At 49.9% G+C, this 22,190-nt stretch overlaps 2 protein-coding genes across 7 annotated transcripts in view; one reads left to right on the plus strand and one right to left on the minus strand.

Moving 5' to 3' along the window:
• Positions 1–22,190, plus strand: part of LOC119248645 (cytochrome P450 2G1-like) — a 343,966-nt gene that overhangs the window by 295,982 nt on the left and 25,794 nt on the right. The window lies entirely within an intron of this gene.
• On the minus strand, positions 2,661–17,072 carry LOC119249344 (cytochrome P450 2B11-like). The gene is made up of 9 exons (XM_037516618.2): positions 16,894–17,072; positions 12,498–12,660; positions 12,210–12,359; positions 9,619–9,779; positions 8,939–9,115; positions 8,408–8,549; positions 6,156–6,343; positions 5,886–6,027; positions 2,661–3,738 (listed from the first exon to the last, which is right to left on the minus strand). Exons 1-9 carry the CDS (start codon positions 17,062–17,064, stop codon positions 3,557–3,559), a joined length of 1,476 nt encoding a protein of 491 aa, XP_037372515.1. The 5' UTR covers positions 17,065–17,072; the 3' UTR covers positions 2,661–3,556.

A 22,190-nucleotide genomic window follows, 5' to 3' on the forward strand; every position in this document is an offset into this window, starting at 1 on the left:
GTCAGCTGATGCTACGCTATGCTACAGTAACAAACAATTGCAAGACCTCAATTGCTTCCAGCAGCAAAGGTGTGTTTCTCACTCACATTCATTTTCATGGAGAGATAGCCAAGATTCTGCTGCAAGTCTTCATTTTGGGCCTCAGGAATCTGCCTAGTATGGAAGCAGAGGAAAAAGAGGGCTGGTGGCAACCCAGGCAGGGGCTCTTAATGCTCTTGCTGCCACGACCCCCAAATGTCTGCTTGCCTCCCATTGGCCAAAGCAACACTTGGGGCCAAGTTTGGTGTCTCTAGCATGGGGAGCTATAATCTATCTGCAAAAAGGGCTCTACAAGGAAGGACAGTGACTGCTTTGAAGAATCTGTCAAAAATCTCCCACAGCCATCAACTGTACCTGTTCCATAACTTTGTGACCAGCCAACCAGCACCTTTTGTACCAGGCCCTGGGGTGTGGTAGGGTCACTATTCTGATGAGGCCTAGATCCCTGGTGTTTTGATAGCATCTATGACAGCTGTATTTTTTCCAAGACAGACTTAGGTATATATGTTATTATAATATTTATATATATATATATAAAATGCTATATTATATATTATAGTATAATTACATTGTGTTGTATATGTATTTATGTAATATATATGCATTGTATACAGTATCTATAGTATATGTAATGTAATATGTTGTTATATTACATGGCTAAGTGCCAGGCTGCCACTGGTCCCTCCCTGAATTATTTCACCCACCCTGTTGCCCAGGTACCACTGTCCCCATAAACCGGTTAGGTGTCGGTGACAAACCCTATCCCTCACCGCTCCTCAACCAAAGCCAACAATGTAGTGGGTCAGCCTCTCCCTGCTCTCAACTAAGGTAAAGGCACTAAGAGTTAAGACACAGCAGGACTGGTCTGGTGAAGAAGTTGCACCGACCATAACAGCAAAGCTGCCTCCAGGCAAATGAGTAACTTCAAGAAAGACAGTCTCCAAGGCATCTGGCATGGCTAAAACGCTCAGTTCCCAGAAGATAAGGCTCTGAATGCACAGGGCAAATGTTTCCCTCCACCTGCAGACAATATATGATGGGTGCATTGATGGGACACCTGGCCAGGTGTTCTTTGTAAAATTGTCAAATTGTTCCCTTCCAAACTGGACAAAATCCTCATTGAAAACCTCACCATTCAGGCATCTTCCAAGAACTGTCTGGAGTTTTCCCCTGCTCTCAAGCCCTCATCTTGACTCTTTATAAACTCACTTTGTTGCCACAGTTGATTTAAGATATCGGATGCTTTCTCTGTCCTCTGTGCCCACTCCTCAAGCCCGGTGGGTCTGAGAACTGCCCTTGGGATGGGAGGTTGTGGCAGCGACATGGTGTGACTCCACAACCAGATCACAGAAGGTAGTGCTGGCAACTCTCAATTTGCTGGCTTGGGATCCAACACAGGTACCCTCAAGACTGGTTCCAGTGTCACCATTTCATCCCTGTGGGTGAATCCCTGGCTGCTGTGCCACCGTCTTCGAGCTAAGAGGCAGGGGCTGAGGGGAAGGCCCTCAGGGGAAGGCCCCTCTCCATGCATGGCTGGCCTTCCTGCCTCATGGCCACAACAGCCACTCCAGGAGCTCACCTGGCTGGGGTGAGACTCAGTCTGACCAAAGAACAGTGACTTCGCCTCTGACCTCAACTTGAGGATTTATTTACTTATGTGTCACATAAATAACGTTAACATAGTCCAAGCACTTCTCTTGTGAGTGTGTGATTATCTCATTTAATCTGCAAAGCAGTTTGTGACAGTATCTGAGGAAGGTCCAGTCCCCCCGCCCCACAGGTCAGGAGGTGGAGATCAAAGAACCCCTTCCTTCATTACCTCCATGAAGGGGCCAAGAAGCAGGGTCCTCCTCTCCGAAGATGGAGAGCGTGTCCCCAAGGGAACTACTACCAGCTGGTGGAACAGAGAAGGCGGGGCCGGAGGTTGCCCCTGAGGCCGGCTCACATCAGTGGTGTCAAAGGGTGGCTTCCCAGCACAAGAAACCAAGAGTCACTGGCAGGCAGAACTGGGGCATCATGTGCCCACTGGGGACAGAGATTATTCTGGGCATCAGAAGAGAGAGCTGGAGACATGTCTGCTGGGGGATGCTTAGCTCCATGGGGGCCTGGCTGATTGAATCACTTGCTCAGTCCTTCATTGCTCCTTGGTAACTACTTTGATCACCCATCATGAGCCACACAAGCTCCTGCGCTGAGATGAGGGGGTTAGGAAGGAGCTGCATGGAGCTGCACTGAGGGGAAGAGAAATTCTTCCCTTTTACAAATGTCACGAAGTAACCTCACAGCACATGGGTCTCAGGTGAAACCACGCACCCCCTGACCCAGGTTGTCAGGGCTGAGGAGGTTGTTGGGAATAGCTGGGAGCCCGAGGCATCAGTTGTGAATCACACGGTCTCGGGGGGCCCTGGGCTGAGGAAAAGCTTCCTGAGAACTGAAGAAGGGACCAGGAGCAAGAATGACAATGATGAGGACAACCACTCCTGGAGTGGCTGATGTGGCCGTGAGGCAGGAAGGCCAGCCACACATGGAGAGGGGCCTTCCCCTCAGCCCCTGCTTCTAGGTTCTGCGCCCTAGAACCTGGATGACTCTTGAACGATTTTTCAATCCATTGGCTAACTGAAAGAACCAGACACAAAAGGTCGCATGTGGTATGAGATTCCATTTATAGGAGATATCCCAAAGAGGCCATCCATGGAGACAGAACACAGGTGGTGTTTGCCAGGGGTGAGGGGAAGAGGGAGTGGGGAGTGACTAGAAGCGGGTAGAGCTTGCTTTGGAACTAGGTAGTGGTGATGGCACAACAGCAAGAAGTAAATGCCTCTAATCTATGCACCATACGATGCTAAAGTTTTATGGTATTTATGTGAATTCCACCTGAATTCAAAAATTTCTGGGGAACGGGAAGTCAGTGAGGAAACTGAGTTCTGTCTGGAGCCAGGCCGACTGTGCATCTTGCTCCTCCCACATTAGCCATGTGACCTCCGACGACTGAGGTCCCCACCCAGCCTCTGTTTGTTTATACATCTGCAAAGTAGGCCTAATCAACACACGCGTGTGCGCGCGCGCGCACACACACACACACACACACACACACACACACGGCTGTTAGGATGATTCAAGAGGCATCAGCTCTGAGCAGTTCCTGGAGCCCCTACAGTTGATAAAGGAAGCGTGATGGTTCTTGGGAAGGAGCGGTCGCTCTAGATGAGCCGTGGCCTGGGAGGCAGAACCTCAGAGAGCCTGAGCCGTGTTTCCCTGTAACCCTTGGTCTGTACAGACACCATTCCTGGAATTCTAGCAGCAACATGTCTCGAGCCTCTGGGGAACTGCAGCATGACGGGAGAGGGGAGACTACAGAAAGGATGCCCCATGGAGGAGGCCACCAGGGAGGGAGACGGACACTGGCTTCCTGCAGGCCTCTGAGAGGAAGGAAGACCTGGAGAGACTCAGAGGCATTTTCTGCAGAGGTGGGACACGTGAGGAACCCAGAATCCTAGACCTCCCTGCCCCAGCTCCCTTAGCGGGGCAGGAAGCGGATCCGATAAGCCGGGGGCAGTTTGCCCACACCACACTCCATGGGTGTGAGGTCGATGTCCTCAGGGGCCACAGAGCTGTCCACGTTGAAGTTCTGGAGGATGGTGGTGAAGAAGAGGAATAACTCTGTGCGAGCGATGCCCTCGCCGAGACAAATGCGCTTCCCTGTGGGCACAAAGAATCCCGCGTGGGCAGGAGGCAGCTGCCCATCCTGTGCCCGTCTCAGCCCGAAGCCCAGCCCCCCCGCCCACTGCACAGGTCTGCAAGGGGTTGACCTTTCAGCCACAGTTCCTGGAGGGCCTTGGGTTTCCCAAGCCCTCTGAAGCCAGGCAGGTGTGCCCTGCAGCAGTTTCCGGGAGTCTGTAGCCTCAGTGAGGATCCCCCAGGGTTCAGGGTCCCTCAGAGTAGAAGCACCTGCTTCAGCTTGGACGTGCCTGGGGGCGCCAGCTCACACATGCCAGGGCTGTGCTCATGCTCACCTAACATTTTGAACGTCCTTGTCCTTGTAAGGGATCTCTGTGCCTACCTCATAGGCTATTTGAGCTTAAAGAATGTAATATTTGTAATTAGATTCACACCTGGTGTCTATCAAAGATCCTACTGGTGTAGTATTTGCTTTGTGATAGTGACGGGGGAGAGCCATACCCTTCTAAAGTCTCAGTCCCCCCGCCCCACCCCTTCAACAGTCTTTTCTCTCCTGCACTGTTCTTCCACCTATGCCACTACTTTCTGTCTCCTTTTGTTTCTCTCTCTCTCGCTCTTCATTTCCCTTAACCTCCCTCTTCCTCTCACCACTTCCCCTTCCTTCTCTCTCTCTCTGTCTGTTTCCTCATAGTCACTGTCTCCCAAGTCTACATCTCTGTGTCTCTGTCCCTCTTTCCGTTTCTCACTCACCAGCCTTGTCTGTCTCTCTCTGTCCTTATTTTTGGTTTTTCTTTTTAAGATTTATTTATTTATACAAGAACCAGGGCACCGACCAGATTCGCGGGAGGGTGAGAGGATTCACCAGAGACACAGCAGGGGACAGAACAGGCAGACTGACGAAATACACTGCTGAGGGGAGCAGTGGGTGCGGCAGGAGAGGTCTGCGGTGCCATGTGGGACCCTCGCTGGCCGGCCAGGATCCAACCGGCACTGCAGAGGCTGCTGACACCTTCACAGCACAAAGCTCAACTGCCTGGGCCACCAGGGGAGGTCCTATTCCTTTTTGTTTTAAAGATCTATTTATGCATGCAAGAACTGGGATAGAGGCCAGAGGTGTTGGGGGAGGGGGACAGTGAGAGGATTCACCAGACAAAGTGGGGAGCAGAACAGGCCGAATGACTGAAATACACTGCTGAGGGGAGCAGCGGGCGAGACAGGAGAGGTCTGCTGTGCCATGGGGGTAGCTCCCAGGCCGGGGCTCAAACTCGTGCTGCAGAGGCTGCAGATAGCTTCAGAGTACTGTGCTTCACTCCTTGTGCCACCAGGGAGGCCCCTCTCTGTCCTTATTTCTCTGCTTCTCTCTAACCTTAGGGCAGGACGAGTGCTCAGGGAGTTACCCTCCTGTCACTTCACGCCCCAGCGCTCAATTCAGAAGAACTAAGGTGCTCAGTGCCCTGGGCGGAGCGCAGCCCCGGGGCCCTGCAGTCACAGAGGGAACCCGGGATTAGGGGCTTGTTGCTGGAGCACCCCATTCCCCCAGAGGACCAGCACCTGAGCATCAGGGTTTTCTCTGGAAGAGCCAAGGTGGAGAATGGGGGGCGGGGTGGAGCATCTGCACACGCCCAGCCCAGTCTTTACCCTCGTGCTGCCTGTACCCACACCCAGGCTCTCTGTGCTCCCAGAGCCTGTCCAGGGCGCCGTGCTCTGTCCACCTGCAGGCGGTGGCCCTGCTCCTCTGTGGGGAACGGTCTTTGCAGCAGCTGACCCAACTCACCCCTGAGGTCTTTAACTTAGCAGCCAGTGCTCCCGTTCAACTTTCCCTCCGACCCGCCCAGAGAGCTTCCCCTTTGCTCCCAAAGCCCCTTGAGAACACTTACTGCAATATGACTTTATAATGATCAGAGTCCTGGCCCTTCACAGCAATTACTGGGCGACCTCAGCCCAAGCCTGTCTAAGCTGCCCGTGCTCTAAGCTGTTTTGTGAGCACAAGGAGTGCCCCCTGGCGGGGTGTCCTCAGCTCAGGGCAGGCGCTGTGGCTCAGGCCCCTCCCTGGGCCATGTGTTATCTTCGCCCCCAGAAACTGCTGAGGAAGCACAGACCCTTCTTGGGTGTCAAAGGGGGGTTGGCACCTGCACACTGGTCCCGGGAGGCCGGGTGTGCCGTCTTACCTATGGAGAAGGGCAAAAAAGCGTCGCACTTCTTCAGTGCCCCACTGGCGTCCAGAAAGTGGTCAGGGTTGAAGGTTTCTGGTTTCTCAAAGTACCGCCGGTCATTGAGAGCAGAGTTCAGGATGGGAAATACTTCAGTGCCCTGGAGGAGTGTTGCAAGATCAAAAGATATTGCCATTTCCTCCCACATGCTACCCCTGAAATATCAAACCCTAGTAACAGAAAACTAGTAACAGGTCACTTTAGAGATTCACACCAAACTGGGCTCACCTTGGGGATGATGTACCCTCGGAAATGAGTGTCTTGGGTGACTATATGGGGCACCCCGATGGGGAGGAGGTCTCCGAATCTCTGAATCTCATGGATGACTGCGTCAGTGTAAGGCATGTTGGCTCGGTCCGTGAAGACTGGAGAGCGATTGGAGCCAACCACCCGGTCAATCTCCTTTTGGACCCTCTCTGCGCATAATAATGAGACCTGTGAGTCTCATTTCCAAGAGACAGTTTAGCAAAAGCACTGCATTCTCTGCGCTCTCAAGCCACGGAAAACCTACAGTAAAGGGTTAGATCATTGACCCCCTTTAGGGCAACCAGGGTGGGGAAGGATGAGCGCAGCAGCAAGAAACCTCACCCTTTGAAATACAATGAATGGGATGGATTTTCTCACTGTGCGAACAGGGACACACACAGACACACACACACACACACACAATTTCAGATGAAGAGCTGAGGCTATGAACTTGATGAATAGAAATTAACTATCTTTCTAAAAGATTGATTTGTGTGTGCATCTAAGAACTGGGGAACAGGCCAGAGGTGCGGGCAGTGAGAGGACTCATCAGAGACAGAGAGGGGAACTGAACAGGCAGACTGACTGAAATACACTGCTGAGGGGAGCAGCAGGGAGACAGGAGAGGTCTGCTGTGCCATGTGGGTCAGCTTCCAGGCCCAGGGATCAAACTCAGGTTGTGGAGGCTACAGATAACTTTGTAGTGCTGTGCTTAACCCCTTGCACCACCAGGGAGACCCGGAAATGAACTGTTAATATAACAGTGACTGGGCCCTCCCTGGTGGGGCAGGGTTAAAGTCTCAGCACTGGGCCTCCCTGGTGGCGCAGTGGTTGAGCGCTGGGTTGCGAAGCTGCCCGCGGCCTCTGCAGCACCGGTTCGATCCCCGGCTGCTCCCCAGCCACCGGAGGAGGGTCCCACATGGCGCGCAGACCTCTCCTGCTGCCCGCTGCTCCCCTCAGCAGTGTGCTTCGGTCCTTCTGCCTGCTCTGCTCCCCGCTCTGGCTCTGGTGAATTCTCTCACCCTCCCGCGCTTCTGACTGTACCCAGTGCTTGTATAAATAAATAAAAATAAATCTTTAAAAAAAATAAAAAAATAAAGTCTCAGCACTATCAAACTATCACCAGCCACTGCAGCGTGAGTCCAGTCCCTGGCCAGTGAGCTACCCACATGGCACAGTAGACCTCTCCTGTCACCCGCTGCTCCCCTCAGCAGTGTATTTCAGTAGCTCTGCCAGTTCTGCTCTCTACTCTGTCTCTGGTGAATCCTCTACCTCCCCCCACCTCCCGCTACACACACACCTAGACCCCAGTTCTTGTATGCATAAAAATAAAATAAATTTTAAAAATATATATACATATATAAAACAGTGACCCAAGAACTGTGTTTAAATAAATAAATCCTTGGACCAGTTGAAAAACAGAAAGATAGATGAAATGAAGAACAACCAACCAAAAGATACACAGATTTACTTACCCAGATGAATTACTAATCCAAATAAATTAATGAGTCATTAATGAATTAATGGCCCAGAAACCAATAAATGAGTGACCTTGGTCAGTCAATCCCATGAATGGATGTGATTGTACAACTAGGGAAGGAATGAGTAGGGAGAGGAGTAACTGAATAGATGGTTTAATTGAAGTGCGGTGAATAATTGAGTGGATTGTTCAGTGGGTGAATGAAAGAAAGATGGATGAAGGCACAAGTGAAAAACGGATGGGAGGATTAAACTCACAGCTCAAAGGACAGATGGACTCCTGATTTAATTAACGAATGAGCCAGTAAATATATGGGAAAGGTTCATTCAATGAGTCACTGTTTCAGTGGATCAGTAGAGCAATACTTAGTCCAAATAAGTGAATGAAAGTGTGTAACTGTGGATGACTCACTGATTGAGAATCAGCATATACAGAGTAGCTAATAAATGAAAGGACAGGTAGGTCAGTGGATGGGTGGATAGGTAGTTGGACAGAGGAGAGGGAGGGAGGGGTGAATGGATGGAAGGTTGGATGAGTTGATCTTAAAGTGATGGGAGAAAACAGTGGGGGACAAGTCAAGGGATCCCTCCTTCATCCATCTACCCGCACAACTGACTGAGTTGGGACCTCCTTCCTGCAGTGCTGGCCTAAGAGGGGCCGCTGAGTCTCTCATTCGTGTGAAATCCCTGGCCCCACTTCTGCTGCCCAAAAAGGGGTCTGAAGACCCCTTCCTATAATTGTCCTTGACCCCCACCTCTGATGTGGGGATATTTGAGCATGAGCAGGAACCCATAACGCAGGGTGGTGCTGGTCGTCTCTGTGCCGGCGAAGAAGAGGGAGAGCGTGGTGATGATGAGGTTCTTGTGGTGGAACTCGCTGTTGGGGTCGGACTTCTCCTGGGAGCAGAGAGGTGGAGTTTGTGTGAGGAGATCCTGGAGCCTGAGCTCTCTCCCCTCCCTGGCGCCCTCCCTGTCCAAAACCCCCGCACCAGCTCACACCCTTGACTTTTCTCTGTCCTGGATGGCTGCAGCCATCCAGTCAGCCTGTCTCCATCAGTCCCTCTCCACTCTGTCTGACCTGGTTTCCATCTCTGTATTGACCTCTGGCTGCCCTTGTGGTCTACCTGCCTCAGGCTGATTATCCCCCTCAGTTCCCCTTGCATCTCCCCTCCCTTTTCCTGTTCTCTCCTGCCACCCTCTCTGCTTCCCTCTGCTCCCCTCCCCCCTCCCTTATCCCGCCCCATCTTTTCCTCCCTCCCCCAATGCCTATCCCCCCTAAGCCCCACATTTTCCATGCGGAGCAGGTAGGTGTCTATGAAGTCCCGGGGCGCATTGGGATCCAGGGTTTCCCGGTGCTTCTCCACACTACGGCCAATGAAGGCATTGATTTCCTCCAGGTGGCTACACACTTTCCTGTGTGTGCCAGGAAAGTACTTCATGACGCCAGAGAAGAGCTCATACAGCTGTGGAGGAGAGAGGGGCTGTGAGTCCACCTGGGGCTGAGGAGCAGGTTACAGGGAGGAGCTGCCTCCTGGTGCTTAATCCTGCACTGCACGGACGTTCCAGAGGGGGGCGCTCGCTCACGCTCTTTCTCACCCTTCTCTGTGCTGGCTCTGAGAATTCCTTTATCTCTGTCTTTTGTTGGTTTTGCTCTGTCTTATCTCTTTCCCTCTCCTCTTCCTTTCTCTCCTCTCTCTCTATTAAGCCCTCACCTCAGTCTCTCTGATCCTCTATCACTACCCCCGACACTCCCTCCCCTTTCTTTCTCTTAGTCTCCCCCACCATCTCTCCCCTCCTCCAGGTTTCTGCATCCATCGCTGTCTCTCTTGCCCATCTGTGTCTTTCCCTGTCTAGCACCCCGGCACTGTATTTCTGGGGACTCAGAGCAGATGACCCTTTCCACCCCCCTACCCCCCCCACCCCCGAATGTGCACCTCATCCCGCCCTTGCTCAGCCTCTCCCTGACCTGGCTGGACAAGGAGCTGATGAGCGCGAAGGATCTGTAGAACAGGTCCAGCAGCCTCAGGAACTCGGGGTCTTTGTACTCAAAGCGTTGTCCAAAGACAATGGAGCAGATGATGTTGGCAGTGATGGCATGGAAGAAGAAGGTGGGGTCCTGGAGGGTTCCTAGGAGGGAGAGGTCAGGTCAAGGCGCAGAGACCTGGGAAGCCTGTGGCTGCCATCCAGGCTATATGGCCACCCGCCCTGGTTCCTTGCTCATCAAGGGAGCAAAACAATGGCAGCTGCCACTCACTAGCTTGTATTGTGTGCCAGGGCCGAGTCGGATAATACACCGTGTTTCATTTCATCCTCACCACAAGCCAGTGCCGAAGATGCACTTCTGTTGTTGCGATTCATAGATGGGTGGAAAGGTTAAGCAGTTTGAGCAGGGTTACCCACCTCTCATCTCTGAGACAGGGTCAGACCTGGCGGCCCATCTGCAGAGGGTGAGCCCTGAGCACATCGGCCCACCTGACTCGCCCGACCCCTGCTGGACTCTGGGAACAGGGCAGGCACGTGCCAGGGCGAGCTCCATCACAGCTACAGATTTTCAAACTCTGCTCTCCCTCTCCCTCATTCTGTCCCTCTCCTTCGTGTTATCTATCTGCTTTGAGAGTTGTCTGTCTGTAGACTCCGGGTGCAGACCTGGCTCTGCAGGGAGAGGCTGTGAGCCCAGAAGTTCAGCCTGCAGGTGGCTGCAGCGGGTCCCACCCGTCTGTCCCTCTCTTTCCATCTGTCTATAATTTTCTCCTCCTCAATTTCCCTATGCCTTTGTCTCTTTCTCTCTTAGTGTCTTCCTCTGTCTGTCCTGTTCCCCCATCTCTGCCGTTCTCTGTCTTCCTGTCTTTCACTGCAGTCCCCCTGAACATCTGCTCTGTTGCTCCCTGCGCTTCATCATTGGGAAAGTGGAGTGCTCAGGCCCCTTCTCACTGCCACCAGCACCCATGCTTTCCTCCCAAGTCTCATTGCCCACACGTGATACCGTGTTGGTGCAAGTTGCACTTAGAAGCATGAGCGTGGTATACACATGGGCACCCAGGGCCTATGCCTAGAAGCCAGCAGGTAGGGGTGCACATACCTGTCAGCTGGGATGCCCCAGAGAGATCATTGCAAGAGGGAGATAGAGAATGTGAGAGAGAAGCCCCAGAGAGGGCGAGGTCACTTTGAGACTAGGGGGCTCAGTTGATACCTCCCTTCCTGGTCTGCCTGTGTCCGGTTCCCTATTCAGCATTAAAGGCATAGTAGAGGGCCTCCCCCAGTGGCGCAGCGGTTGAGCGCTGGGCTGCAAAGCTGCCCGCAGCCTCTGCAGCGCCGGATTGATCCCCCGCTGCCGGGAGAGGGTCCCACATGGCTCGCAGACCTCTCCTGCGGCCTGCTGCTCCCCTCAGCAGTGTACTTTGTCAATCTGCCTGTTCTGCTCTCCGCTCTGGCTCTGGTGAGTTCTCTCACCCTCCCGTGCCTCTTGACTGTACCCAGTGCTTGTATGAATAAATAAATAAATCTTTAAAAATAAAAAATAAATAAAATAAAGGCATAGTAGAATACTGAAGGCTCCAAAATTCTCTTTTCATCTGCCCGGATCAACAAGGAACCTGCCCAACCTGGAATGGTTGCACAACATTCACCCTCTACTTTTCCCTCCCAGACTCCACAACTATGTCTGGCAGTATCTGCATAGGACCCTGTCACTATGCGTCTCCTAAACACCCTCATAGGAGACTGCAAGACCACCAGAGATGCTTCTTTGCCAGTCTTCACAAAAGCAGAATACCCCAACTGCCCTCTGTGATCACTGCCAGCTCACCAGCAGGTCACCCCCAGAAAGGAAAGCTCAACTGGTTGTTTTCAAAGGTCTGTTGTTTTCCTTTGACCCTATTTGCTCTCTTGTATCTAAGACCCACTTCTACCTTTGACAGATACGATCAATCCATGCCTTGGTTTCCATGAACCCAATAAATGGTGTGCTCATGTCTAAGTTTAGTCTTTGGGTTATTCTTGCCAAGAATAACTCAGTATCGGGCCTCCCCGGTGGCGTAGTGGTTGAGCGCTGGGTTGTGATGCTGACTGCAGCCTCTGCGGCGCCGGTTCGATCCCTGGCTGCTCCCCGGCCACCAGAGGAGGGTCCCACATGGCGCGCAGACCTCTCCTGCCGCCCGCTGCTCCCCTCAGCAGTGTACTTCGGTCCTTCTGCCTGTTCTGCTCTCCGCTATGGCTCTGGTGAATTCTCTCACCCTCCCGCGCTTCTGACTGTACCCAGTGAATGTATAAACAGAACAAACAAACAAACAAACAAATAAATAAATAAAACATGCCTCTATAAAAAAAAAAAAAAAGAATAACTCAGTATCTCTCCTGGTTCTTCTGGCTCCCTCCTACTCCTATCTGTCCCCAGTCCCCGTTCTGTGTCCTCATCCTTCTGTCTGATGTCTCTAGGGTTGTCTCTCTCCCTGTGGAGCTCTTTCTCTGCCCAGTTCATCCCTCTGGTTTCCATTGCTATTGCTCTGCTTGTCTTTGGTGTTACTCTTTTTCTCTCTGACCTGGTCCCCCTGGCCTCACCCTTGGTCATCTGGAGTTCCTTCACCAGGCACTGAGCCTCCTCCTGGATCCGCTCCTCCACACTCCGCTTTCCCATCCCGAAGTCCCTCATGGTGGCCAGAGAGAATCGCCGAAGGGCTTTCCAACGCTCCCCATTAGCAAAGACCACACCTGGGAGGAGAGATGGAGAGGAGGTGTGGATTATAGAAGAAGGCAATTCTGCATCCACTCCACTGCAGCTCCTGCTTTTTCAGACTCTCTAGCCCCTTCTTCCCTCCCATCCCTTCCCGGGCCCCTTGAGCCTCTTACCATAGCCCTGGAAGACTGGATCAATCACAGCAATTTTTCCTCGACCAGAGAAGGCATCAGCATTGTCCACCAGGGCCTCCCGTATGGCCTCAGTCCCACATAGCATGACCACTGGCCTTGGCCCCAGGTACACCGTGAAGACATCCCCATATTTGTCTCGGAGCTGCCAAGCACATGACACCCACGGTTGATATTAGAGTGCAACTCAGTGGCCATCCCAGCTGTTAAACCATTAGAACACTTACAAATAAATCACCGCCCCAAGAGTCTCCACCTTGGCTTCCTTTCCCTGTCAGAGGAGGCGGACATTAAAGGATGAACCATGTGTCAAGGCGAGTCTGCATGATCAGTGCCCTCAGCAGTATATGTCGTTAAATATTTCTACTACCAACGTTGCCCACACCCTTGAGTCTGGTCACACCTCTCTGCCATTGGAACTAAAGATTCATCCTTCTTATGGCCCAATCTCAACCTGTTACCTACCTCTTAGAAGATTCACTGGAAAACATCCCTGTGCCACCTTATTGGTAGACATGAAGGGAGAATGATAAACTTCTGGGGGATAGTGAAGGCTGAAAAGTTATAATATCAGCACAACCACTTGGGAAACTGCTCAGCAGTATAGTCATTCATCACATGATGAAGTTAGGGTCAATTCGGGCAGCATATTACAGTGGTCTGAATACATGGTGCCATTGAACATATGTGCATAGTAACCTCTACATTTAGACTTCTGTCTATATAGAACTGTCACAATGATGAACTCTCCTAACAACACTATCTCAGAATGTATCCCATTGTTACTTGATGCCTGATTGCATTTACTTAAGCCAAACATAAGTATACTCAGTGACTCAGCAACTCCAACACCCAGATACTTGCTCAACAAAAGCTTGTACATATAGCCATATAAAAATAAACAACAAGAGTTATATAAATTTTATCAATAATATGTTCAGCAATAGTATGTAGAATAAATAGTACTGTATTTATGCTGTGGACTACTGTGCAGCAATGAAAAAGAAAACCCACTGCTACACCCAACAACATGACTGAAATTCACAGTTGTAACTGTTGAGTTAAAGCAATGACACAAAATGTCCATACGTCATAATCCTATTTATAAGAAGTTTGAAAGCAAGTAACTTGAGACTATAATTAGGGTAGTGGGAGGGTAGTGACTTGAAGGGGGCATGAGGAATATTTTAGGCATAGACCCTGTTGCTACTTCTCTGTATGTCAGTTACTTGAATTGAATATGCTCTTTTGAGACATTCACTAAGCTGGGTACTTAGGAGTGTGTGCTTTTTAGGTTGATATTAATTGCAATAAATAGTTGACTTATAATCATGAACAGGTTAATTTTGTTAAAAAATTTTTCTTATTGCTCCCTGGAAATCTCACTAGTCTCCCTACTTCCATTCCTCTGTCCCCTATAATCATCTTGCCACCCAGACCACTCCATTCTGAAGCCAGAGTACGCCCGTTGATGGAAAGTGATTAATATCCCTAGCTTGCTCCATCCCCCAAGGCTCCCTCCACACTGAAAATAAGACTGCTCCACTGTGGTACATATCACCCCTCTGCTTCTCATCCCACTCACTCAGACCCAGTCTCCCTGTTCTCGCTCACACATTAAGAGTTTCTCCACTTCAGATTCCTTGCAGCATCCCTGCCTCAACCAGTGCCTTCCACCTGCATCTCTCAGGATCTCTCCGCACGATCAAAGCAAGACTGAGCTTTTCTTTACCCACTCAATCAAAAGGAACTCCCACTACTCTCTGAGGTAGCATCCTGCTTTATTTCACTCACAGCTCTTATATACCTAATATTCCCTTCTTTTAGTTTATAAGCCTTGTCCAACACCTAGAAATTTTCCCCAAACAGAATCTACTCTGTTATTATTGAACGATTGAATAAATGAAAGAGTGGATCAAAGTAACTGCATTTAATGAGCACTTACTATACACCAGGCCCTCTGCTCAACCCTGATTAATCCTCACAGAGTCTTAGTGGGCACACAGTCTCAGCAACATTTCATTTTACATAAAAGGAAACTGAGACACAATGAGTAAGAGTGGAATCTAGAACATGAACCTGTGTTTGCCTGCATCCAAAAATATTTGGGAGCTTGTAGGAGAATTGCCACTCTCGCCAACCCATTCCATTCCATCATGTCATCACACACCCAAGTCTCTCCCCTCCTCTCTTCTTCTTCTCACACACCCAAGTGTCTCCCCTCCTCTCTTCTTCTTCTTCTCCTCTCTCTCTCTCTCTCTCCCCCTTCTCTCTCTCTCTCTTTCTCTCTCTGCTTCCCTCCTGCTCCCCCTTCCTCTCTCCCTGCAGTTCTGCTTAGAGATGCAATGGTACTGGAGTCTCTTGGACTCCCAGAGGGTCTTTGAATGTCCGTGGAAGAGTTTTAAGAACTCTCAATATTTTATTCATAAGAAAATATGCTTGGGGGCTTTCCTGGTGGCGCAAGGGGTTAAGACGCAACCTATGAAGCTATTCCCAGCCATTGCAGCACGATCTTAATCCCCAGGCCAGCCAGGGAGCTACCCACATGGCACAGCAGTGCCCTCTGCTCCCCTCAGCAGTGTATTTCAGACAATCCTCCTGTTCTGTTCCCCACTCTGTCTCTGGTGAATCCTCTCACACACACCCCTTCCTCTAACCTGTACCCCAGTTCTTGTAAGCATAAATAAATTTTTTTAAGATTTATTTATTTATACAAGCACTGGGTACAGTCAGAAGCACGGGAGGGTGAGAGAATTCACCAGAGTCAGAGCAGGGAGCAGAGCAGGCAGAAGGACCGAAGTATACTGCTGAGGGGAGCAGCGGCAGGAGAGGTCTGCTGTGCCATATGGATAGCTCCCTGGCTGGCCAGGGGATTAAAATCGTGCTGCAATGGCTGCGAATAGCTTCATAGGTTGCATCTTAACCCCTTGCGCCACCAGGAAAGCCTCCTCCCGTGGCTGGGGAGCAGCCGGGGATCGAACCGGCGCTGCAGAGGCTGCAGGCAGCTTTGCAACCCAGCGCTCAACCGCTGCGCCATTGGGGAGGCCCAATAAATCTTTTTTTAAAAAAAAAATATTCTTGGATGTTTAGAAAGAGTGAACACAACAGTTTTAATCAAATTCTCAAAGTAATGCCCCATTGAAGTCAGCTCCACATGAGGACACTGGAGATGAAATTACCTCTGTGTGGATCCTGGCTTCATTCTGTGCAGCCTGACTGTGTGAGGACAGACACTATCCCCAGGCTGAGCCTCCCTGTCCTACCTCTATGGCTGGATAGCACTTCAGGTAGTGACTGGGGGTTGTAAAGGGAACTGAGGAATTCTCCTGACAACGTAGATAAATCCTATTCACACAGTTCTGAATATATCCCTAAGTCCAGAGTTATAAGAGTACAGCACCTTGTGATAGAGTGAAGACAACAGGAACTTAATACTATGCCTCAGTGGCCTCCACCTATGGAGAAAACTATTCAAGCAAAGAGATGACAAGTTCAAAATACAGGAGCATGGTTGCCCTGGCAGGCGGAAGAGCACTGAGGAGCACGGGTGCCTGGAAGTTATTGTCAGTTTCCACTTGACCGTTGGTGCTGGGTTCATGGTGTTGATTTCATTGTTCATGAACAAATAGATCATCAACAGTGAAATTCTGGGCCTCCTTGGTGGCTCAAGGGGTTAAGACGCTGCCTGTGAAGCTGTCCGCAGCCTCTGCAGCATGAGTTCGATCAGGGAGCAACCCACATGGTGCAGCAGACCTCTCCTGTCTTTCCCACTGCTCCCTCAGCAGTGTGTTTCAGTAGATCTGCCTGTTTGGTTCCCCGCTCTTGTCTCTGGTGAATCCTCTCATCCCCCACATATCTGTCCTTGTATGCATAAATAAGTAAATCTTAAAAAAAAAAAAAAAAGTGAAATTCTGCCTGGAGAGTCATGGTGCAGAGCACAGCCAATGCCCCATGAGAGCCATCCTGCTGCCCCTCCTCCTTCCCCGGTCCTGGCACTGACACCTGGCCAGATTTGCTCTCCTTTGTTAGCTGGGGACAGCCTTACTTGATTGGTGCCGCCACCCCTTCTTCTCTCCAGTGGCAGGCAGGGACCCAGGAAAGTGGCAAAGAGGTGGCAAAGCAGTGAAACACTACACCAGTGCACACACCCGGCCTTCTCTCCAAACCCACTTGTTTGCTCCAGGAACAGCACCTGCTCACCGCCAGCCAAGCAGGGTGCCTCTGGTTCTCTGACCACCACCCACCAGTCTTCATGCCCATGCCCTTCTCACCACCCTCCACACCCCACTCCTGAGCCTGGACGGTGCCTCCCTCCTGCTGAGTGACTCCCAAGTGCCAAGGCACGGAGCCCCCTGAGGCCCCGTCCATCATGTCTCACCTGCAGGAAGGATTTGAGAAGACCTTTTCTATCCATCTGCAGAAGGTTCCCCAAAAAGGGCAGAGGCCGGGGACCTGGTGGGAGGCGTCTGTACGCCTTAGGCTGGCCCCTGGCCATCAGAAGCAGGAGTCCTGTGAGGACAGCCAGGAGGAGGAGGACGCTGAGCTCCATGGTGCTGGTCTGCCTGCCTTCCAATGGCTGCAGCCAGGGGTGGGGCCTTTTATCTAGAGCCTGCAGCCCCACCCAGTTGTGTAACTTCACCCATTCTCCGCCTCCACTCTCATCACTGCTCAGAGTAGGGACTGCTCAGGCAGCCCCGTGGCTGCTCACTCCCTGCCCTGCGCACCCTACCTCATGGGGCAGATACTGTGGCAGGGAAACCAAAGTCCAAGAGACCGTGTGTGCTTATGTTTGTTAAGTTGTGGGTATGTGTGCAGAGCATGCTTGTTTTGTTTTTTGGTTTTTTTTTTAAGATTCATTTATTTATGCATACAAGAGCTGGGGTACAGGCCAGAGGTGCAGGGGGTGAGAGGGTTCACCAGAAACAGAGTGGGGAGAGGAACAGGCGGATTGACTGAAATACGCTGCTAAAGATGAGAGAGGGCTGCTGCGACATGTGGGTCAGCTGCCTGGCTGGGATCGAACTCGTGCTGCAGTGGCTGTGGATAGCCTCATAGTGCTGAGACTTAGCCCCTTGTGCCACCAGGGAGGCCCAAAGCATGCTTGTTTACTTATTTCTGCTGTGTTCATGTGCTCGTGGGTGTGTGTGTGTATGTGTGTGTGTATATGTCATTTTTAAATGGGATGAGGGCGGTTGTGAGCTTGTGTGTTTGTGTGTCTGTGTCTGCATGTTCTTTTGTGTATACTTTTTAAAAAAGATTTATTTACTTATGCATATAAGACCTGGGGTACAGGCCAGAGGTGAGAGGATTCACCAGAGACAGAGTGGGGAACAGAACAGGCAGATCTACACTGCTGAAGGGAGCAGCGGGCGAGTCAGGAGAGGTCTGCTGCACCATGTGTGTATCTCCGTGGCTGGTGGGGTTTGAATTCCTGCTGCAGAGGCTACGGATAGCTTCACAGATGTGTCTTAACCCCTTGCACCACCAGAGAGGCCAATTATGTGTATACTTTTGCATGTGTGCTGGCTTAGAGGTATTTTGATGGTTTCCTGAGTGAAGGTGTGTTCACACGTATGTCCCTGTATGTGTGTGTGTCCCTGTGTGTACTTGTGTGTTTGTGCACCTCCCTGTCCCTGTCTTCTTAGCAGCTCTGTCTCCCCAGTTCCCCTCCTTCACCCTCCTTCTTTGATAGCCACAGATGGGAATGATAGAAAACGGAGGGCTGGGAGGTGGAGGGTGAACAGAACTGGTGAGGCTCAGAGGTGCGTGGGTTCGGGGAGCCAGCCTAGACCCGGCAGGTGATTGGAGTCTGTGATTCTTGGGTTGTTCTGACCACTGGGGTTGTCAGAGGCCTCCCCGCCTCTGGTTCTGTCTTCACTGTGCAGTATATTCCTCTGCCACCTTTGGCCACCTGTATGTGTGTGTCTCCCTGCCTATCTGCTGCAGTGTCCCTGAGCTCTCCTAGAGACTCTCAGCACCTGGAGCACAGAGACAGGGCCCAGTTAGATCGCATCCCCTCGGCTTCCATCCATCTCCATCAATGCTCTGAGCCTGCCCTGCCCAGCCTCTCCCAGGCTTGGTCCGTTTGTCAAATACGTGCGGGTTTTGTATTGTTACTATTTTTTTCACCTGATGCCTCATTTGGTTCCCCTATATTCCTCCTATAAGTGAAACCATCTGATATTTTTCTTTTTCCTTCTGACTTATTTCACTGAGTGTAATTCCTTTCAGCTCCATCCATGTTGCTGTGAATGGCATCTTTTTTGATTGCTGAATAGTAGCCCATGGTGTATATAGACCCCCATCTTCTAGTCTTCTATTTTGGGGCATTTGGGTTGTTTCCAGGTTTTATCTATTATAAATAGCGCTGCAATAAACATAGGGGTACAGGTATTTTATTGAATCATTGTTTTAGTGTCCTTTCAGTAGATCCCTAGGAGTGGAATTGCATGGGTTCATTGGTGAAGGAAATTCTATGGGGACTACACCTGAGGGGCAGGGCAGGGGGAGCAAACATCATTTAAAAATACATGAGGGCCTCCCCGGTGGTGCAGCTGTTGAGCCCTGGGTTGCGAAGCTGCCCGCAGCCTCTGCAGCGCAGGTTCGATGCCCGGCTGCTCCCCGGCCACCGGAGGAGGGTCCCACATGGCGCGCAGACCTCTCCTGCCGCCTGCTCCCCTCAGCAGTGTACTTCGGTCCTTCTGCCTGCTCTGCTCCCCGCTCTGGCTCTGGTGAATTCTCTCACCCTCCTGCGCTTCTGACTGTCAGTGCCTGTATAAATAAATAAATAAATCTTTAAAAAAAAAAATAAAAATAAAAAAATAAAAATAAAAATACATGAGTGGGGCCTCCCCGGTGGCGCAGCAGTTGAGCGCTGGGTTGCGAAGCTGCCCGCAGCCTCTGCTGCGCAGGTTCGATCCCCGGCTGCTCCCCGGCCACCGGAGGAGGGTCCCACATGGCGCGCAGACCTCTCCTGCCGCCCGCTGCTCCCCTCAGCAGTGTACTTCAGTCCTTCTGCCTGCTCTGCTCCCCGCTCTGGCTCTGGTGAATTCTCTCACCCTCCCGCGCTTCTGACTGTACCCAGTGCATGTATAAACAAAAATAAATAAATAAATAAATAAATAAATAAATAAATAAATAAACCATGCCTCTATAAAAAAAAATAAATTAAAATAAAATAAATAAAATAAAAATACATGAGTGAATGTGTCCATATTCATCTGTTGTAACTGGGGCTGGGCTTTCCACCTCTCTCTCTTGCCCTCTTCCAAAGGGGCATGGGGAAAATAAAGGCAGGTGCTTTGTTAAGTAGATCCCTTGCTAGACCCAGAGTCAGGGTCAGAAAGTGAGTCATACTTCTTTGACCCTGGAGGATGGAGCCAACGATACGGTAACCTTATAATACTCCTGATATCCTGAGGAGGTGGAACCTGCACTTTCCTCACCTTGGGGGGGGTGGTGCCAGCATGGACTCTCCTGGCCTCTTGGCCTAGCTACTACTGTGCTGTGTGCTCTGTCCCTGGGATCTGGCCAAATGCCAGCTCCGGGTGACTGGTGGGAGACTGGGAGTGCTTCACATGGAGGAGCTCACTGAATATTCACCCTTTGAGATGGGTATTACTCTCACTCCCAGATTACAGGTGAAGTGTGTGAAGCACAGAGAGTTGAGAGTTCTCCCCAGGCACACAGCATTGTCCAATGTGGCAGCCACTTGCTTTAAGCACTGAAGTATGGCAAATACATTGAATTTTAATTAGAAAATTGATGCTTAATAGTAATTGAAAAACTAAATATTTTAGAACAACTTGGGTATGTGAGTTTGGGTTGTGAAACTCTAAAGTTTCACAAATCTATACGCAAAGAAAATTTGAGGTCCCTATTAAGATGCCCTATAAGTACAAAATAGACACCACATTGCAAAAACTTATAATAAGAAAAAATTGATATGATGGTATGGAGGAGCAGACACAACGAAATTATGATTGGACTTGCACTGAGTCATGTTCAACTGACAGCTTAACCTCCTGTGTCTTCTGACCTATGAAGACATTATGTTTTTCCATTGATTTAGGTCTTTGTGATAGGCAGGATAATGCCTCACAAACCAAACTGTTCACAGACCAGTCCCCAGAACCTGTGAGTATTTTAGGTGACATAGCAAAGGAGGGTTCACATTCAGGTATAATTAAGGTCGCTAATTTCAGACAGCGATATTAGTCTGAAATACCAGTTGGGTGCAGTGTTATCACGTCTAGACCACTATCTCACACTGTATGGAAAAATCAACTTAAAAAAGACTTGGCTGTAGACCTGAAACCATAAAATATATAGGAAAAAACATAAGAACACTCCATGACATAAACTTCAGAAACATCTCTGAGGTCTCCTCTCAACAGCCAAGAAAAAACAAAGGCAAATAGAAACAACTGGAATGACATCAAAATAAAAAACTTCTGTACAGCAAAAGAGACAGTAGCCAAAACCTAGAAAATATTTGTTTTCACTATATTCCACATAGTATAAGTGACACTATCCAGTATTTGACTTTCTTCTGACATTTTCCCTGGCATTATCTCCTCCCATGTGGTTACAATTCCATGGACTCCAGTTCCACCCAATTTTTGAATGGAAAATTTCTTATTTTGTTATGGCATAGTACTCCATTGTGGGTATGGACCACATCCTCTTAATCCACTTATCTGCCCTTGAGCACTTGGGTTGTTTCCATAATTTGGCTGTTGTTGGCAGTGGACCTAGCAGTACATATATCCCTTCCATTGTCTTTGGTGCTGTTGTATTCTTTGTATGCATACCCAGGAGTAGAACTGCTGGGCTGTATTTTGAGAAACCTCCATATTGATATTTTGATACTTTGAGAAACCTCCATATTGTATTCCATAAATGTTAAATGTTGATTTAGTGTAACTTACCTATCTTTCACTTTTTTGCCTGTGTGTTTGGTGTCATATCTGCTGGGGAGCCTGAAAATTCAATAACTTAGCCTTTTAATTTTTATAGAATTTATAATGATGTGACCTTTCTTTCCTAATATTTGTAAATTGTTTCCTTTTTTCTGATCAAACTGATTAATAGTTATCAATTTTATTGATATTCTCAAAGAACCACATTTCTATTTCCCAAAATTTGCTTTATTGTTTTGTTGTTTTCTGTTTCATTGGTTTCTCCACTGATTTTCATTATTTTATTTATTTTACTTGTCTTTGGATTCATTCTCTCTTCTTTTTTTTTAAAAAGATTTATTTATTTATGCATACAAGAACTGGGGTACAGGCCAGAGGTGTGGAGGTTGAGAAGATTCACCAGAGATAGAGTAGGGAACAGAACAAGCAGGTTAACTGAAATACACTGCTGAGAGGAGCAGCGGGCAAGTCAGGAGAGGTCTGCTGCGCCATGTGGGTCAGCTGCCTGGTCAGGGATCATATTCGTGCTGCAATGGCTGGGAATAGCTTCGTAGGTTGCGTCTTAACCCCTTTTGCCACCAGGGAGGCCCCTCTTTTTTTTTTTTCCCCACTTCCTTAAGAATAGCACCCAGGGCCTCCCTGGTGGCGCAGTCAGTTGAGTGCAGCACTGTGAAGCTGTCTGCAGCCTCCACGGTGCTGGTTCAATTCCCGGCCAGCCAGTGAGATTCCCACATGGCGTGGCAGACCTCTCCTA

This window comes from Talpa occidentalis, unplaced genomic scaffold, assembly GCF_014898055.3.
Source record: "Talpa occidentalis isolate TD23 unplaced genomic scaffold, MPIMG_talOcc4v2.1 talOcc4.17, whole genome shotgun sequence".
Lineage (NCBI taxonomy): Eukaryota > Metazoa > Chordata > Mammalia > Eulipotyphla > Talpidae > Talpa > Talpa occidentalis.